The sequence below is a fragment of the Micropterus salmoides genome, unplaced genomic scaffold (genome assembly GCF_014851395.1).
Source record: "Micropterus salmoides isolate LMB-PRFRI ecotype aquatic unplaced genomic scaffold, ASM1485139v1 Ms_hic_scaffold_12, whole genome shotgun sequence".
Taxonomy (NCBI): Eukaryota; Metazoa; Chordata; class Actinopteri; order Centrarchiformes; family Centrarchidae; genus Micropterus; species Micropterus salmoides.
The window spans coordinates 22,658,686-22,679,275 of NW_024040263.1; the positions used below are offsets into that span (position 1 = coordinate 22,658,686).

Sequence of the window (20,590 nt, forward strand, 5' to 3'; positions counted from 1 at the left end):
TTAAGCTTTGACCTTTGTGAGTCTTCTACTAAATCCTCTTTTTTTCCCAGGTAAGGTGGAATGCTGCTCAATTTCAAATATATTTCTTCTATATCAGCCTTGGACGTTTCAGTCCAGAGCTGTAGTCTCAAATGGATCTGGCACAGCTCAGAGCCAGAGAGCCAAATCTAATTTGTGAGGTTATCGCTGTCAATTCGCAGCCTGCAGCGACTGCTGCGACAGTAAAATACAGGCTGGCCGAGACAGATAAAGCACATTTCTGAGCTGTTAGGCCTGAACTTTATTTCTATATCTGAAATTTATTTCTTATGTGTTTTTTTGTTCTGAGCCATAAGTCTGCTCTCGGGAAAACACAACCCCATCAATGATTGATTCATCCTGACCAGCTGATCGGGGCTGGGCTGTTGTGTTGTGATTACTTTTGTCTACTATTGTAGCTTATAGAGTGGATGACTAAGGTGGCAGGCGTTAGTTTATTCATGTAGGGAATGTTCTTCATTCATGTATTTTTGTGTTCATGCATATAAATCACTAGTTGCTAACAGTGATTCAATTCATACCAAATTCACAAAAGTGATGATGTGTTTAATGTAAACAAAAAGGATAAATATGGAAGAAATATAAGCTGCTGTATATATATAGTAAGTGTCACATTATATTGGGTCAGAACTTACTGGTACAAACACCAAAGCAGTTGACGAAGGGACTCTGAGTGATGGACTCCTACATAAGAATCTGCCAAAGTTGTTGTTGCTGTCACTATTAAATCTGTTCCAACCACACCCACACAGTTTTGATAAAGCAGAATTCTTGTTTGGCAAAACTCTTAATAAGTAATAGCTAAAGATGTTTGCTTTAACTTTGATGCTTATTTAATCATGAATATTTAATTCTAGAGAGAAATACCAAACACTTGAAACCAAGTTTTTATGGTCTAATAGAATATGGTGTAATGCAGGCTGGATTTGCGTTTCCAAAATTTAGAGAGAAAAAAAATCCATCATCTTTCTGCTACAGTGCTATTGTTACTTCTCATTGCAAAACTTAAATAGCAACTGTAAGCAACAACTTGGATTTTGAAAGTATTTCCGGGGAAAAAAAGGAAATCTCTTGTATCTCTTGAGGCTGCACTGAAACCTCAGATGATCTCTTAATGATATCATCAAACAGTGTAAGAGTAGCTTTTTTCTTTGGGTGCAGCCAGTATGGATGAAGGCCATGAACTGCATTAGCCATGATAAAGATCATAGATGTTGTAGCACATATGTATACAAATCTGTATTTCACTCACCTTTCTCCACAGACAGCTTTTACCCTTTCCCATTCCTTTCTTTCATCATGGTGGATTTGTTCCTAAACCGAGTTCTGGTAGAGAACAACTGGGACCAGGATGAACTCAACACGGAGCGTGAGATCACTGGAATCCTTGAAAACCGCATCCTGTTGCTGTTCTTTGCATCTGCTGAATGTGACAAGTGCCAGGAGTTTTTGTCTCCTCTGAATGATTTTTTTAAGAGACTGAAAGATCCATCATACATCGAATACCCCAAACTGCTGGCACTCATCTACATCAGGTTTTTTTATCTTTGATAGCACTCATGTGATGGCATAAACTCACATTCACACTTTAAATAATCATAAGATTTCCATTTTCTTCTCCTCTCTTCAGCTTGGACCAATCAGAGGAGCAACAGGAAAGGTTCCTCAAAGAGTTGCACAAAAAAGTTCTATTTTTGGCTTTTGAGGACCCATACAGGAAGTAGGTGGATGGAGAGAGTCTGTGTATTTTTTTAATGCCTTTGTTTTAACCTGTGTGAGTGTGGATTGCTATCTATTTCAAAATCAAGTCAAATTATGACATTCTACATGAATAGTGTACACCGCCATACCTGATGTTTTTCTGTTTTTCAGAGAACTGCAGGCTATGTTCAAGGTGAGGGATATACCAACAATAGTAGTACTTCGTCCTGATGGCTCCGTGCTCTCTCCAAATGCTGTGCCAGACATATGTCATTTTGGTTCGGACTGTTTCAGAAACTGGCAGGAGTCAGCTGAGCTCATTGAGAGGAGCTTCATGCTCAATGAAGAGTTTGAAAACCTAAATCTGCGTAGCGCCTCTGACCCCTTGAGGAGACTCAAGTACAAAACAGAGGACGATAAGAGGAAAAAGAGATGGTGGAAGTCGCTGGGGAAGGGCAAAGATGGAAATGAAGAGGAGGAAGAGAAAGATGGAATGTGGGATACAAAGAAAAAGGAGGGAGATAAAGGAACATGGAGGAGAAGATAACATAACTCCAAAACATAAATATAAATATACGGTACTGTGCAAAAGTTTTAGGCAGGTGTGGAAAAAAATACTGTAAGAATGCTTTCAAAAATAGACATACACATACATTATATTTATCAACTTACAAAATGCAAAGTAAGTGAACAAAAAAAAAATCTAAATCAAAATCTAAATCTGGTGTGACCACCCTTTGTTTTCAAAACACCATCAATTCTTCTGGGTACACTTAAAGGGGGGTTGGCCCAAACATCTTCCCACAGATCCTCTGTGGATTTAGGCAGCCTCAGTTGCTTCTCACTCTTCATGTAATCCCAGACAGACTCGATGATGTTGAGATCAGGTCTCTGTGGGGGCCACACCATCACTTCCAGGCCTCCTTGTTCTTCTTTACGCTGAAGATAGATCTTAATGTCTTTCAATGTATGCCTGGGGTCGTGGTCATTCTGCAGAATAAATCAGATGCATCCCTGATGGTATTGCATGATGAAACAGTCTTCTGCTGCAGCCAAATAATTCACATTTCTACTCATCAGTTCACCTGCTGCCTTTTTTTGCACCCCAGTTACCGTGTCTCTATGCAAAATGAGTCGCGTGTCCTTGATTCCATGTCAGAGGTAAGCATGATGTGTCTTTTATCTGCTACAAGAAGTTTTCTTGACTGACCACTGCACCTTTGGTCCTCAGCGTTGCCTGTTTCTTAGTGCTTCAAAAGAGCTTGGACCGCACATCTGGAAACCCCTGTCTGCCTTGAAAGATATGCCTGGGAGAGACCTTGCTGATACAGTTTAACTATCTTCTGTCTTGTTGCTGTGATCAGTCTTGCCATGGTGTGTGACTTTTGACAGTAAACTGTCTACAGCAACCTTGTTAGCTGAGTTCTGTTCCTCACACAGCTGTTTCTGTTTCAGTTAATGATTGTGTTTCAACATACATATTGAATTGGTGATCATTAGCACCTGTTTGGTATAATTGTTTAATCACACACCTGACAATATGTCTCCAAAATCTCTGACTTTGTGTGTACCTAGAAGAACTGATGCTGTTTTGAAGGCAAAGGGGCATCACACCAAATATTAATTTGATTTAGATTTTTCTTTGGTTCATTCACTTTGTAATTTGTTAATTGATAAAAATAATCTGTCTCTGTGTCCAATGTCTATTTTTGAAAGATTTTTTTCCACACCTGCCTTGCACAGTACTGCATATTTAAAAGGTAAAGCCTTTTGTGTCGATTGTCTTACTGCACATCTTTAAGTCCAGAATATCATCATAAATATATAATTATATTTACATCTACAGTACATGTGTCAAATCATTTCTATGGATGCATCAAGCCCCAAAATCCCAATTTAAAGCTCCAGTAATCAATATCTGTGCAACAGTGGATCACATGACCAATTGTAGTAAGAAAGGGGTCACTCTTATTTTCATTAATGCAACTGTGCAGATCTTTTTTCACCTCATTTAGCTTATTGTTTGCAACAAAAGGCAAAAGCTACAAACAAAATGTTGGCGCTGGCTCCTGTTCGGGTCTTAAAATTTAAACTAATACTTTGTCATTTTATCACTATGTATATGTTATTATTTTTCGCATTATTTTGGTGTTGTCTGTTGATTATGCTGCGTCTCTTGAGATAATTTTTATTTTGTTATTAAATAGTTAAACAGAAGTTGCATTGATCTCCAAAAACAATGAAATTCTCTATTCTGCAATCACAATCTGTGTCTGTACGTCACTGCTATGGATTCATGGCCATATTGTGCTGTTCCCAGTAGAGTGAACTGGACTATCACAGATATTCCCTGTGGTTCTGCTCATCCATTAGTTACAGAACAATAAAGGTCTCGCTGTGGCTCACTTCATTAAAGTCTTTTTATTTTATTAAGCATGTCTCTCATTCTATAATGTCTGTGCTTTCTCGTTCAGTCACTGCCTTCACACACAACACAATCAGTGTGAGCACTTCATGTCCCTTGTCTCTCTGTCACCTTGTCTTTCAATCCCTCCCTCCCAGACCGAGGAGGAGGGGAGGTGGAGCGCAGAGACACAAAGGAAGAGGGAGTGAGCAGCTACAGCCATCAAGGTGAAGGAGACACAGTCAACGTGATATGAACTTACAGGCTGGGAACTGATCTGAGCACAACCTAACCGCTGAAAAGAAAAGAAAAAACACAATATTTTGAAGGCTGTTTTCTCTTTGGATTTGCGGCCTCGAGGGGAGATAATATTTGTAAGAGGTAAGCAACTGTGAGGATTATCCGATTTAACAGCGAGCAAGATGGGCTCGTGATTATTGGGATGTTTTGCAAGTCTGACTGAGTGGAGTACATAGAGTTCAATTTATAGAATTTGAAGTTTATAAATCATACAGTATGCAAGATAAAACTTTGAAAATGCCAAAACTTTTTCAAATATGTGTCCTATGGCTGTTGGTCTGTGCTTTCTTCATGTTGGGCATATGCATGTGAAAGCCCTCTCAGGTGACAGTTGTTGTTAATATCTGTTCACTATATACTATTTTGTGCATTTCTGATGAACACTTGACTGCTTAGATTGTTTTTTCATCTAAGCCCCAGCCGCCTTTATGGTGATACTTCATCATGGTGGACCTGTTCATTGACCACATCCTGGTAAAGAACAACAAGGACCAGGATGAGCTGGACACAGAGCGTGAGATCGATCTGCGCCTGCAGAACCGCATCCTGATGCTTTTCTTTGCATCTTCTGCATGTGAGGGCTGCCAGCGGTTTGCGCCCACGCTCAAAGACTTCTTCAAACGGCTGACAGATGAATTCTATGTGGATCGCTCTGCTCAGCTGGTTCTCCTGTACATTAGGTACAACACACACAGAGACATGCATTTAGGTGTTGTTAGCACTTGCAATGGACCACATTTATTCCAAAACCACCAAACCAAAAGGTAGTTTGCCAACTGCTCAACCATACCCCTTACCCTAACATAGATTTAAACCGTTCTGTGTGATTACAGTATGTGCACCTGCATACATATGTACGTGTAACACTGTACATTGGCTACAATATATTAATCTCATTGTATCCCCTAAGAAGGACCAGTAAGATATCCTCAGACAGAATGATTGTCATAGTCCTTTTTCCTATTTTTGTGAGACCCTAATGTCCTCATATGGATAAAAATACACAAGCAAACACTTGGATAGATTTTCTGGATTTTGATTTTTATCCGTCCATCCCATATCTCCCAGCAATGTGGTCTTCCTTTTTCTTTCATCCATCAGTTTGGACCAGTCAGAGGAAGAGCAAGAAAGCTTCCTTAAAGAGCTGCCCAAGAAGTGCCTGTTCCTGGCGTTCGAGGACCCCTACAGGAGGTGTGTGGGATTGGCCAGTTGTGTGCACAACCTGCTGGTGGATCATTGCAATGTAAATGTACTTAGCTGGATAAAGCCAATTAGCTCTTTGCCAATGTGTATGACAGTGTGTGTTTGTGTGTGTGTGTCCACAGGGAGCTGGAGGCCATGTTTAATGTGGAGGAACTGCCCACAGTGGTAGTGCTGCGTCCCGACTGCTCCATCCTCATCCCTAATGCAGTGGAGGAGATCCTCTGCCTCGGCCCAGACTGCTACCGCAACTGGCAGGAAGCAGCAGAGCTCATTGACAGGAGCTTCATCATCAGCGAGGACTTTGAGCAGAAGTCCATGCGCAGCTTGAGTGACCCTATCAGACGATTGAAGTACAAGGTGGAAGATGAGAAGAAGAAAAAGAAAAAGAAGAAAAAGTGCACAGGGTGGGGTGGAGGTGGAGATCAGGATGCGGAAGTGGACAAAGACGAAGGAGGGTCACCATTTTGATGGAGACCAAGAACAAAAGTTGAGATGATTAGTAATTTAAAGCTCTGACTGAGAACCAGCAAAACTCAAAAGGAATGAAATAAGATCATGTTGTTCTATCTTATGAAATGTGCTACTGATACTGATACCTGTTGTAAATTTTATTGAAACCTATATTCTTATTCTTATTCTTAATATTATATCAAAATTATTATCCAGTCCAGTTTTATTACTTTGTCAACTAACTGAAGTAAATGAAAATATGAAAAGTTGAGTTTTCAGTCATCAGAGCAAATGTCAAACACAGAAACATTTACACCTATGTACGCATTGAGCTCCAGTAATCAATATGGGTGCATTTACAGGTCACATGACCACGTGTATTGAGAAAGAGGTTACTCTTAGTGTCACTAACTCAACTGTGCAGCACGTTTTCACCTCGTTTAGCTTATTGTTCGCAACAAGTGGCAAGCAGACAAGGTTAGTGACTAGCTAGTGAAGAAAGTCAAACTATCTTGCTAACACTTTTTTAAGCATTATTTTTGCTATTCTCTGTTGATCATTAAAAAATAAATACCAACATTTTTTCATCCTATTCAAGAAGTAGAAATGTCAGACTGGCCTTACTGTGACTAGCTTTGCTTTTCTATACCAGCATTATAAGTGGATGCGGATATGCCAACAACCTATAAAAAGTGATGTAAACACTATCTAAAGGAACGCTGAACACTGCTAACCAACGCTGACCTCAGCTCAGAATTGGTTGTCTTTAATGTCTTTGAATGCTGCCAAGTACACAGTCAAGCCAAGGTGAGGTCTGAGCCAAGTATTGCCATTATGGCTTTTTTACGACACCCAGGAGATTTTTCAAACCATTCCTCTATTTTCAACAACACAGCTCTGTAATGCAATGCACGTTTTTCACATGATAATTTGTAGCATCCAGTCAAAGCACAATCCCAAATCAATGCATTATTCAGCACCATTAAAATAATTTTGTTACTGACTGTTGTGCTTTGAGTGTTTATGAAGTCTGGCTCCTCTTTGTAGACTAAGCAAGAAGCAATCAGAGCTATTCAAAGGGAGTCAAGTAAAATTATGGAGAAAGTGGATTTTCTACATAATCAGTCATTTCCTTTGATTCATCTTCTTTCATACTAAAGACTGTGTTTAGCCACTTCCTCGCACATGTAAAATGCATATAATGCCTTTATCTGATCAGTCAGGATCAGGATCTCTCAGCCCAGAAGCTTTGCTTCCTTCTTCTCTCCTCTGAGTGACCTAAGCCTTATGCCATTACTCCTCATATGCAAATACGAAAAGCAGTGGAGTGCTTTATGTTTTGCATTATAGGAGTAATGGCAGTAATAGCTGGAGCACATGGGATAAAAATGTCTCTACAGAGACCGATGATGAAACCAGAATGCCCTCAGGTGTCATCAAGGTGTGACTGGTTGATTGGTACGTTTGATGTGTTTCATAAATGGCAGTGATCCAGTGTAATAGACAGATTGCAAAGCTCTTTTAAGGTTAATGGGAATATATGGAAGTGCCCGTGTTTGCTGGATGTGCGCTGTGCTGCACAGGCTGCACAGCAAACACAATAGCTTCGTTTTCTTGTCATTGGAGAAACGTAAATGCTAAACCTAAACCCGAGATGGACAGACCTGCGAAAAGACACAGCGGCCTAAATAAACATGAGCTGCTGTGTCTTCCATATTCCTTCCCTTTTGCCTACACAGCAGCTTATTGTTGCTCACTCAGACAAACCTTGATAATATAGTCGAAGCGCCCTCTCTCCCTGCCTCCCTGCACACGTACACACACACACACACACACACACACACACACACACACACACACACACACACACACGCCCGCTCGTTGCGCGCTCTCGAGTGCAGAACGCGCAACAAGCGGACCAGCGGATGGAGAGAGAGAGAGAGAGAGAGAGAGAGAGAGAGAGAGAGAGAGAGAGAGAGACAGAAGAAGAGAGACGGACGGATGCAAGGCGAGGCCAGGAGCGGAAAAACCTTATCTCCCCTGGTCGTCCTGCTGTTGTCTTTTTGTTTTTGTTTTTAATCACAGCATAATTTTATAAGACTATCTCTGCCTTTAAAACAAGCCTGATATATAGCCTATCCCCATGTCCGTCCTGATGTGCGCCTCATCACGATTCTTCAAGGATATGCAAAGCGGCTGTTTTCACGTCGACGTTATTTGCCATTAAATGTAAGGATGTAAAATCGGAATCATATGACCAACAATGACAACCGACGACTGGGCTTGATGAGCTGTGGACATCGACGGAGGCAGACAGAGCAGTCCGGGTCTGTGCGTTAATTTGCGCCTCATTACAGTATTCGCAAGTGATCGCGTATTTCCCTCCATTCATCCATCGGAGCTATAAGGCCTATAGCCCGCACCATCTCTGGGCATGAAACCCGTGGGAATTATGATACCAACGTGACGCACAGTCACACAGCACAGCGGGGAAGACATCGAACCTCGACAGGACGGAGGGAGGGTGTGAGGTCCAGCAGAGCAGAGCCGAACACAGTACACTGATCACAGGAGGAGGACGCCCATTTGTTGTCGGACACATCGCGCTAATGACTGCTGTATAGCCCAGCAGGTATCGCCCACCACCATTTCCCCACTGAATATTTGATTTGTTTCATGCATCGGGCAGAGCGGCGCGGGAGAAAGGGAGGAGAGTACAGTGGGTGCATGAGGGAGCGGAGAGACGGGATGCGGGAGACGCAGTGAGCGAGGGGGACGAGGAGGAGGGAAACCTGAGGATTGACGGTAAGATATGGATATAGGCGGATGCACCCCGCCCCTCCTCTCTCTCTCTCTCCCTTTCTCTCTCTCTCAAAGGTACCCTGCTCCTTTGCTGCTGCTGTCATTGGCCATTTGATAACTTACGGACAGGGATCTGATGTGCTGGGCCTCATGCTTCTGGCTGCCATTATAGCAGGGTCAGTAGTATAGAGTATTGTGAGGCGTGAGTGCTGTGAAATATTCACGGGCACGTGATTAGCCTCCTCTGGGCCTCAGAGTAGTGCAGGGACTCAGGGTGTCCCATCAGAGGGGTCTGTCTGAATTATGTTCATTGTCACACACCTTCATTGCAGTGTCTGGTGTGCTGCAGTGAAAAGTGGTGTAAACGCGCGCGCACACACACACATGCTGTGTGCTGCTTTGGTTTGCTGATTCACCACAGATGGGAACATGAGGAGAAAAGAGACAGCAAGGCAGAGAGTGACAGTCCATTATCAATATTTCAGAGCAGGGATGATGAGAGGACTGGGTCAGTGGAGGAGGCCAGGCAGGGATGCAGGGGTGACCGTGAGGGAGAGAAGAAACAGAGAGAGAGAGAGATGCGGAGGAGAAGGGAGATGAATGAAAGAGGAGGAAGGCAGAGGGAAGGATGGAGATGCAGAGGGATGAGAGGAGACGGAAACAGCTCAGTGGCTGACAGGACTCCTGCTCTTCTGTCAGGCTGAATTTCTGATACATTTGTAACCTTAACTGTTTGTTTTGTATTATTTCGTGTGTGTGTGTGTGTCATATTAATAGCAGATGGGAGACACTGCGTGGTAGAGATGAAAAGGAAGATTTATATGTAGAAATGTTAGTGAACACACATTTGAACAAGGTGACTCACCTACGTGTGTGTGTGTGTGGGAGTGCATGTGTTCGCGCCATGCACCTTATATGGGAAAGAGACGACAAAGATAATGAGGTTTGTGTCCATGTAGGGATCATTTACATCAACCACTGAGGAGAAAAAAGCACGGTGATTTGTTTAAACCACTCAGACACACACACACACACACACACACACACACAGTTTGGATGGATCTGCTGTCATTTGACTTGTAAAACGCACCATATTTGGTTATTTTCTGTTTGGACCACCTCACGCAGGTTCCTATCATGTCTTCTTGCATCAGTCAGACACACTGAGTCAGTCTCCTTGCTTGTGCTGTGAGCGTTTGTGCAGGCGTGCTCAGAGCTGGGGGTGGATACATCAGAGTATATCAATATCGTGATATGAGATTAGACATCAGATGGGATTTCGCCTGTCACAATACTGTCAGGCTGTATCTGGTGATTATTTTCATTATCGATTAATCCAAAAGACAATTGGCTGATTAATTGACAATGAATGTATGAAATAAAAACAAAAGGAAACAGTGACAAACTGCTTCCCAGAGCTCAAGGTGAGGTCAAGTCGGTTGCTTTGTTCTCAACACTTTGATCATCTATGACATAACAAAATGATATGACAAAGAATTTCTGGCATTTTTGCTTTAAAATCATTGAAATAAGTCATCAATTATAAAAATATTATTAATTTCTTTTGACATTATTTAATTTTCTGTCGATCGACTAATTGCTATAATATTGCTGTACAACAATATTATATTATAGCTTTCCTGTATTGATGGCAGCATTACAGCTCAGTGATACATTTATCTGAGCTTGTTAGACTGGAGGAAAATGACCAGTAACAGCCTGTTTGGTCACCTTATCCATGTTATCAGTGTTCTTCTCAAGATTGTGCTTCTTCAATTTTTTACCTTTATTTTACCTGGCAAGTCAATTAAGAACAGATTCTTATTTACATTAACGGCCTGGCAGGAGACAAAGGCCTCCTGTAGGGAATGGGGATTGGGATTAAATAAAATAACACAAACAACAGACAGAAGACGCAGGGTGTAAATTGCACAAATAATCATCCAAGGAAGGTTAAAATCAAGGGCAACTGGATTTGGCTGAAGATGAAGATGTTTCGCCTCTCATGGGCTTCTTCGGTTCGGACCGACTGGTAGGGAGTCCCAGCCATTTAACCTCTGCGGGTTACAAATAATCGCAAATAGTCAAGGTTTTTTTTTACATTGCATTACATTGTCTTTTAAAATATGTTGTCCAGTAGTTGTGGGCGAAATGGATAAGATTTTTGATCTCAGTATGTCATTTTTTAAATCATGATACAATTTTCTAAAAGCCCATTTGAGAAACTGTTAGGATGAAATAGATCAGTGTGCAAAACACACTATCTTGGTGCTGAGTCCAAAGAACTGTATAGAGTAATTTACACTGTGGAATCTCCCTTTACATTTTTCCCCTTCATTAAGTACAGCGTCTGGAGCCTAAATCGTCTCTTTATCTGGCACAGAAGTACACCATATTCTGATAAAATAACCAGGAACGTCTGCTTTTGGGTAATGCAGACAAATCAAGGTAGTCCATCACATTGATCTTTTACAATGGTGGTTTAAAACAACCAGACATTCAAGAAATCGCTTCTATCTTATACACGTTATGGCAGAATCTCGCTGTACATGTTGTCAGTTTGCCAAAAACCTATTATCCAGCCTGTTGTGCCTTCCTGAAAACAAAAGCTATACTCGGCTCTGCTCTGTCACACCTCCGTCAGTGATTTCAGAGGAAGCAGAAGCAGTTGTTGTAGCCCTGACATTTTGTCACACCTCAGGATCACAGTCACGTTCTTTGTCCGGGAATTTGGTCTTGGTGACAAATTGAAACAGCTGATGTTATACTAACAGGTTATGCTGACACACAAATCATATTTAGTACCATGAGGCAGGACAGACAGTACCAGACTGCATGTCATCTCAGCAGTTGTTCAAAATATGCTTTGCACATAACTGTCCAGGTCTTGCTGAGCTGTGGCTAATGGAAAAGCACATTTTAACCAAAACTATATGACTCTGAAATGAGCTGAAGATTACATCTGATGCCAAGTTTTGAATTTTCTGAAAACAGGTTTCTCATGTTTTACTTCAATAATGTGATGCAGTCATTTTAAAAGCTGTAAGAGCAGGAAAAGGACACAGCCTTTTTGTGCTAAATTCTCAAACTCTACGTGACTGTTCATACATTACCACAACTGTAGATCCACTAAGAATAATTAACCAACCCCAAGACATTTGGTTCCCGGTCACTTCACATAGTGAAATTAACATTTTCCAAGAACTAGAAACATCTTTTTGACCTTTACTGCAACGTTTCCCTGCTGCTTTATTGTGAAAAACCATAGCCAATCAGCGTGCTGTTTGAAAATGATGATATAATTGTGCTTCCTGTCTATATCTACAAATAAATTTGCTATCATGATATTGTGACATTTCTGTAAAATCTCATGAGAAACCGTTTATGGCTAAAATAATCAGACAAGAATATATGTTTTCAATTAATCCAGTGAAATAAATACACAACAAATAAGTTTCATCATCAAATTTATGCAAAGATAATACAAATAAATCCAATATTTCCATAAAGCAGTTCAGAGGTTCAGCTCCTTGATTTGCAGTATTGTTCACAATAGCCTAATACACTTAGAGATACATGTACTCCAACCTAAGAGATGATTTGCAGTCCTTGCTCTGTGCAAAAATGCATTGTGAAGTTCAACAACACAAAGAGGTCATTTTGTACTAAAAAGACACTTTTGGAAGATATTCACTTGATTGGTCTCACTCAATTTGTAAGAAAGAGAGGTTTCTAGTGGCTGGCTCTAGTTAACAAGCCTCTCCATTGGCCTGAGGACCAGAGAGCCGTTCAACTCCTTTATATTTCTTCTCAAGGATTTGAACTTCTCTTTATACTTGATGACTGTTACAGATGGATTTGAAGCTGCAAGGAAAATGAAAATAATAATTCATACTGAAAGGTGTTCTATAAATCTGAAACAACTAGAAGTAGCCTGCCACACAACTACATGGCAATTCAATGTGAAATAGCAACAATAATTGAGACACAATGTTGACTTAAACAAGTAATGCATTCATCTGCCTTTAACAGGAAAAGGTGTTGTCTACTATCAAACCAGGGTATCTGCAGGCATTAAATTTAGCCCTTTCTCCCTTAAAAACTGTTTAATTTACATAAGTCTTAAATATTTTCTCCTGCCAGCAGTAGACAGTAAAGTATCTGATTGCAGCCATACATCAGGAAATATAACACCTATAAACAAAAAGTAGGATTGTTTCGACAGCAGAATGTGTCTCACACTTAAATTAATTAATAATTTGTCTTTGGTTGAGCCATCCATCCATTTTCTGCCATTTATTCTGGTCCAGCTGCATTACTTTAAATTAATTTTATCATTAATAGTTATTGTTATATATGGCTGGTAAGTACTGAATAAAATAATAACTCTACGCCTTATTGTCTTCTGGTTTTCAATCGTACCTTTATACTTTGGCCAGTATGATAGTGAAGTAGGTAAGGGTTAAATTGCATACTATGTGGTGTTAAAAAAGTCTTAAAAAGTCTCACACTGAACATTGTGAACCCTGCAGAAACACTGATAGCAGATCTGCAGCATGCTCCAGCAAAACAGAAGGGAATGGACTGACCTTGTGCCACGTTCATGTCCAATCCGTGTTATTGTAATTATAAACAGTTTCAAAAAAACATCAAAATACGTCTGTTTGTCCATGCCCTCTAGAACGACATGCTGTAACCAGCGATTTCTTTCATTATCTTCTTCTGATTATTTTTTATCAATTGAATGCTTTTTCGTAAAGTGTCAGAAAATATTGATGGATGCCTGTTATAATTTCCTGCAGCCCAAGGTGACGTCTTAGGATGTCTTGTTTTTGTGGACCAATAGACCAAAACCCAAAGACATATTCACTTTACTGTCATGTACAACAAAGAAAAGCATCAAATCCTCACATTTGAGAAGCTGAAACGAATAAATGGTTTCTCTTCCTTTCTGCTTAAAAAATGACTAAAATTGATTATCAAAATAGTTGCTGAATCTTGGTCGACTAATCATTGAGGTTCTAGTCAACATCCATGTCGTATTTAGGACTGAAAGCTCCCATAGGTATATCACACCTGGCGCATAAGTGTCTGAAAATCAAACAAACATGGATGCCTCACATCAGCCAAAGTCTGCCATTTGATGTAATTAAAATAATATTTAATAATATTCATAGTCTGATGCAGGGACAATGCACCATTATTTCAATGTTTTCATGCTTTTATCTTGTATTGTTTTTGTATTATTGTCTTTTGGGTATTATTGTCTTTTCACTTGTTAAAGCACTTTGTAACTTGTTTTTGAAAAGTGCTCTACAAATAAAGATTATTATTATTATTATTATGTTATTATTATTTCCTAAACGGAAGATAAGAAAATAAAAGTACCAATAGTCAGAAGAGATTAGAAAAGTTGCACCTTGCAATCAGGATCACAAAAGGAGGAGTAGAAGAGAGCAGTTTTCTTCCGCACACCCCTTGGATCAGGTTGCCAGGTTGCCAGGTTGCCAGATTGCCAGATTGCCAGATTGTCAGGTTGCCAGGTTGCGATGACTGATGGGTTGAAATTGTATGTAGCTAGTGTTTGGAATGTGTGTGTTTCATAGACGATCTGTCAAATTGAGAGATGTCAGACAAACATCCATAACTTGGATACATGCATGATGTTTATTCATAATAAAGTTTGAAGGCCATGCAAATTATGAGAGCTTCCTGGGAGAAACAACAAAAGCCGGGAAGACTGTTGGTCCTAGTCCAGGTGTGCTTTGTTAGGTTATGGTTGGGTCCTGTCCACCTCTGACTGGAGTGAGGAAGCTTCATATTTGCTTCAGATCTATATATTTTTTTGCAAGAAACAGTGAATAATTTACATTTTTACATTTTGTTTTCCACAAGAGCAGACATCAAACTAGAACACCAACATGGTGTATGTGAAAGCAGCCACAGCAACTACACAGTCAACAACAGGAACTAATGCATGAGAACTACAAGGACATGAAGAGACCAACGGCCAGTTCATCATAGTTTATAATAATGCAGCACAGTGAGGATACAGACATTTCATAGAGGAGACGAACGTAGCCTGTATAGTGTACTCGTTAGTCTATCGATGTGCATTCAACCTGATGTGTTCATATGAGACAGTCACCTTGTCACTGATAAACCAATGCATTAGGCTGAATGATCAAAGAAAATGTTTGTATAACATCAACACTTTTGTCCATATGCACGCTTTCTCTCTCTCTCTCTCTCTCTGTCTCTTCTGTGAGATGAATCACAGGAAATCTAAGTTAAACTATTCAACAGTTTATACAAGTACAGTGATTAGTCAACTAATGAAATATAATTCACTTTCTGTCAATTGTTTAAGTCATTTTTCAGATTTTCTGCTTTTCCTTTTAATTATTTTAAGAATTACAATTTTTACAATGTTTTTAATCATTTTGAGGGTTGGACAAACTGAGCACTGTGAAGGTGTCAATTTGAGTTCCGGAGTAATTGTGATAGCATTTCTCTCAATTTTTAGAATTTTTACAAACCATACAATCAGTCGATTAATCAAGAAAATAATCAGCGGGGTAATTCATAATGAAAATAATTGTTAGTTTTAGTCTAATACAAAATAGTTAGGTAATTAGTTCTACCTCAACAAACTCCAGTAAAATCTAATACAGTATATAATAGTATAATGATTGAGTACTTCTACTTTTATAATTAAGTATGTTTTCCTGGTTATACTTACATTAATTTAAGTAACATTTTCAATGAAGGACTTTTACTTCCAACAGAGTATTTTTACAGCGTGGTATCGACACTCTCCAACTGTGACTCACATTTCCACCAACGTTTAAAGCAACAACTTTCTCAAGATTTCAAAGCGAGAACTGTCCTTGAGCAAGACTTCCGCTTCTTGATAAAAACAATGGTTGTTATTGTGGTGTTACTCGTAGGAATCCTTTCCATGATGTTGCTAGACACCTTACAGTCTGAGCCTGTCAGTGTCAAAAAGAAGCACTGTTTGTGCACAAATTACCCCAAAGGAATACGTTGCAGCCACTGAGGCTGGCTTACGGCTGCCAGCTGAAGCCATCTATTGCATGGATTCCAAAACCTTTTGTGCCTACTAGTCATTTTGACACCAAAATATATGAAAATAGGGCCCGGGTTTAAAAATACTAAAATTAACCTTCAAGTAAAAAGTAAGTGAACTTGAGCACTTCTATTTTTTTATTTTTTTATTATAGTGGTTATTTAATTTTGGTGTTTTTTTATTGTTGTGTTTGCCTTTTTAAGTAGGCTACTGATTATTGGAGTACTTTTATCATGTTTGTGTACTGACTGTGTTGTTTGTAAAATGTGTGTCGAGATGGATGCCATTACTGCAAACTTAATCTACCTACGGGTACAAATAAAGAAACCTGAACCTGTCATATACCGAGAAAGTGCTTATAGGGCACTAAGGCTCTGTGTGCTTTTAACACAGAGAGCGTGTGCTGAGGGCAGGATTACGATTTTAATAAATATGTGAGAAAACTTATCGATGTTTATTCAGCCTTCCCGCAGTCTTTTGCAGAGGTTCACTTCTTTAGGTCAAAGCAAATCAAATGACTTCTCACACAAATCCTTCTCACAAACCATCTCTGTCTACCACGTGCAGACTATGTAGAATAATATGCGATGCCAGGGAGGATGTGTGGAGCCTTTGGCCATCCATGTATTATGTATAAATGCTATTAACTATCTTTAAATGTATTAGTGTTACAGCTATGTATTCAGTTTGTTTGGACCGAATTTGAAAATCTCATAAAAAGTGAAAATGACTTTTCATGATCTGGATCTATCTGCAAACAATTTACTCCCATTTCCTTCATACAGTGTAAACCCTAATGCTCTCAGGATCGTCCAACATGCAGTGCAGGTCCTAATGCTTTGAACGTGTTTCCGGCTTGCAACAAGCGAATGATTGACAGAGGGCGACACCTCCATTCCCCAGAGCCTTGCACCGACCAGACAAACATACAGGCTCTAAAACCCTGTAAGTGGCTTTGACTGCGGCATGCATGCCTCAGTCCTCTGGGAGCTGTAGGGGTCAATGGTCTGAAACGGGCTCGCAGTCACAGAGGCCACTGTAGTGTCTTTTAAAATCCTTTCTTCAGCCTTAAATATTATCAGCAACAAGAACAAGAATACTGTTGTTATTAAAAAAGTATTTCAGCCAGTAAAGCTTTTGCTCTCACTGCGCTGTCAGAAGTCTAATCTCTCAGCCTCCCCCTCATCTCCTGATTGCTCTCACTTTCTCTCTCGCTCCATCACAAACACACACATGCACATTCATTTTTCCATTAGAAGCGTAACACTACAAGGCTGTTTTGTCACTTTGTGCTTCATGGCGATCCACCCTCAGGCAGTGATAGCTCTGTGACCGAAAGAGGGTGAGGTTACTCTCTCTCTCTCTCTCTCTCACTGTTGATTTTATGGCCTCTACCTCTAACAGCGTGAATCTTTGTACCTGGCACGATTTCACATCAGTTTGAATGATTTCCAACAGGCAGACTTTAATGGCTTTCAGGTATCATTTGCTTCCCACAGCAGTGAGTCAGTCAATTTTCTTTTTTATTTAGTGCTTAAATTTGTGAAGAACCAAACCACACAGGAGTCTGGCAGACTCCTGTTTGACATCTCTGCCGTTTAGGGCTGCGAGGAAAGATTACTTTCATTATTGATTATCTGGCCTGTATTTTTTGATTAACTGGTTAAATGTTTATACTAACAAATGTCAGAAAATAGTAAAAAAGTTCTATTACAGTTTCCCAGAGCCTGAAGTGAAATTATTTGTTTTGTCTGACCAACAGTCCAAAACCCAAATACATTGATGTAAAACAGAAAAAAAAGCATTTCTCACATTCGAGAAGCTGGAAACGGCAAATATTATCAAATTTGATTTATGAATTACTTAACCGCCTAGTGCCTGTCATTACAAACTCATGTGGTAAAAACCAAACTTTGTTCAAAACAAACTAACTTTATTTTATATCCTTACAGATCCCAAAGTTTCCAACAATACCAAATGTGTCAGGCTGAACCTAGGTGAAATTTGACATATAGAACATTCCTATTTGATTGATATGTGATATTATATATGATAAAACATTTGATTTTAGCAATCTTAAAGCTACTTATTGGTACTTAAAAGGGACACACTGTATGTTAAGGGACTAACTTGATTATCATAATAGATGCTAATACATTTTTTCTTGCAATTCAGTCACTATTAACACTGTTAGATATGCAGATGAATGCAGTTTTTCTGTGTATACTGTATGTGATTATAGTGTATGTGTAATATATTTCACTCCAGGCCCACTACTCACCCACTCTCAGTTAGAGACTGCTGCTCCTCCAAGTAGGCCGGACGGTGGCCCCGGGCTGGATTTTGGTTGCAGGCAGGGAGCATGGTGCTGCGAACAGGGGGACTGGGTGTGTGGCTTTGTCAAGGCCCATCAGTGTCCTTGCTCTACTTAATCTGCATCAACACTTAAGGGTGTGTGTGTGTGTGTGTGTGTGTGTGTGTGTGTGAGAGAGAGAGAGAGAGAGAGAGAGAGAGAGAGAGAGCGCCCGATGGGGTTGCAGGCAAAAGAACATGCTGCCATAAGGGTTTTGGATGAGATGGGATGTATTGTGTATGTTTGTGTGTGTGTCAGTGTGTGTAGCCTATGTGATGAAAAACGGAAAGGTTCACATTCTGTTGCGTCTTTTATGTACTTTGTTTAGTGTGTGGATGTGCGTGCGTGTCACGGTGGTCCTGAGGCCTTTATTACAGTCTTGTTGGTTCAGTGGAGTTAAAGAAGGCAGAGGTCTCTCTTTTCTTTCTTATGTGTGTGCCTGCATGTGTGTGTGTGTGTGTGTGTGCGAGCAGGCCCGGTGCAAGCACAAGTCTTTGAATGCATGTTGGACATTTGTTGAGCAGTGACCTAAATCTGTCTGCCATCATTACCTAACAAGAAGATGGAGACAAAAGCAAGTCGCAAATAAACAGACGAAAGCACACATATGTACAGTATATCTACACACACATGCACACCAACACACCCACACGCACATATACAGACTATGACAATACATTGACTTACATTTATTTCCTGGAGTCTCACGCTAACAATATCCCAAACCTAAACCTACCTGTACCGTAAACCAAAACCAAGTCTTCACCCTGAAATGCATTTTGTCCCTTAAAGAAAGACGAATCCCAACGATGTGTGTAAACAACATGAGTAATCACTCAGCAGACCATCATGCCAGATACTGTGTACACACTGCAGCAGCAGATTGGAAAGCTAATCAGGAAAAATAATTTATGTAATGTTGTGCATGGTGCAGTTCCGCTTCCATCCTCCCTTCTGTCTAGGGCCAAGAGTTCAGTCTATATTAAGGAGTCATATTACCGTTGTTCTCTTGTAGCTCGCCCGCCTGCGTCCCGTATGTTCCCTCGTAAAACTCCACAGTGCAGCGTTGTCCTCTGATCACTTGCGCCTTCAGTCAGCTGTTTATCTCGTTACCCCTGCTGGGGGAAGAGATCGTCTCCACGACATCATTTATTTAGGATTACTGAAAAGTGGCCTTAGCTGAGCCTAGCTCTCTGCCTGTGTGTGTGTGTGTGTGTGTGTGTGTGTGTGAGGATACAAAGATTAAGACTCTTTTATGGGTCAGCAGCCACTGTTGCTCCTAGCTAATTACGGACTTAAAACACGTACTCACATGCGTGCACTTTCTCTCACAAACACACACAGATACACACTCCCAGCATATCTCCTCTCTCTCTCTTTCTCTCTGTCTCACTCTGTCAGACTGCACTGTGCTATCACCATGGTAACAGCAGATTGAGAGACTTTTCACTGCAACGATTGCTCAATTGTTATCTCTATTTCTCTCTCTCCTAACAGTCCGTCTCTCCATTATTCTGTCTTTTCCTCACGTGTACTCTTTCATTGTCAGTGTTCGGTATAGACCATCCAACACACACACACACACACACACACACACACACACACACACACACACACACACACACACACACAATGATCTGCACACAAGGGGAGGGTGCAGTTCTTCACTCCCAATCTCACACTTGCACTGCTTCCTCCCCAGGCTCTCCTAACGCTGCTGGTGGTGTGACATCCTAACTCTTCCTGCCCAGCATGGCTGTGTCACTGTGGTTCCTGGGTGTGTGTGTGCTCACTCTGGCTCACGTCGCCCCCTCCAGCCAAGGTAAGGCGCTGAGGTAGTATCAGGTTTGAGGTGTTGATCCTGACACAGCAATCAGCGTAATGATCACAAACACTTTTAAAAAAGAAGCGATGGATTTTGCCAATGCATTTTGGATTTGTGTGACTTAAATATACGTAATTGTTTTGCCAGTGAGCAAAGTCATCATTAACAGGGGAACACCAGCCTGCCTCTAAAGAAAGAAAGTGATCTTGGCCAAGAAATTCTGTGACCTACATAAATACTGGCTTACCAGAACATTTGAATTGTGCATCTTGACAAAGGGAGTGTTTCAGGAGCCACCTGTAGCTCCTAGTTAATAAGCAATCAGTCATTCAGCACCACAGACAGTTACAGTACACCAGTAGCCTGCTGATCACACAGACGTGTTTGGAATAAAATTCGGTTTATTCCTGATATGACAAAACC

At 40.5% G+C, this 20,590-nt stretch overlaps 2 protein-coding genes and 1 pseudogene across 3 annotated transcripts; all 3 read left to right on the top strand.

Moving 5' to 3' along the window:
- Nucleotides 1-1,308: 1,308 nt before the first annotated feature.
- On the top strand, nt 1,309-2,324 carry LOC119898580 (nucleoredoxin-like protein 1). The gene is made up of 3 exons (XM_038712706.1): nt 1,309-1,574; nt 1,670-1,759; nt 1,912-2,324. Exons 1-3 carry the CDS (start codon nt 1,339-1,341, stop codon nt 2,285-2,287), a joined length of 702 nt encoding a protein of 233 aa, XP_038568634.1. The 5' UTR covers nt 1,309-1,338; the 3' UTR covers nt 2,288-2,324.
- A 1,990-nt stretch (nt 2,325-4,314) lies between these two features.
- LOC119898555 (nucleoredoxin-like protein 1) lies at nt 4,315-6,697 on the top strand. Of its 2 annotated transcripts, none has more exons than XM_038712686.1 (4): nt 4,315-4,525; nt 4,841-5,124; nt 5,546-5,635; nt 5,770-6,697. In XM_038712686.1, exons 2-4 carry the CDS (start codon nt 4,889-4,891, stop codon nt 6,113-6,115), a joined length of 672 nt encoding a protein of 223 aa, XP_038568614.1. In that variant the 5' UTR covers nt 4,315-4,525; nt 4,841-4,888; the 3' UTR covers nt 6,116-6,697. The 2 variants fall into 2 exon arrangements, with proteins under 2 accessions (XP_038568614.1, XP_038568613.1); XM_038712685.1 differs by having other exon boundaries at nt 4,859-5,124.
- A 1,366-nt stretch (nt 6,698-8,063) lies between these two features.
- Nucleotides 8,064-20,590, top strand: part of LOC119899446 — a 32,087-nt pseudogene continuing 19,560 nt past the window's right edge.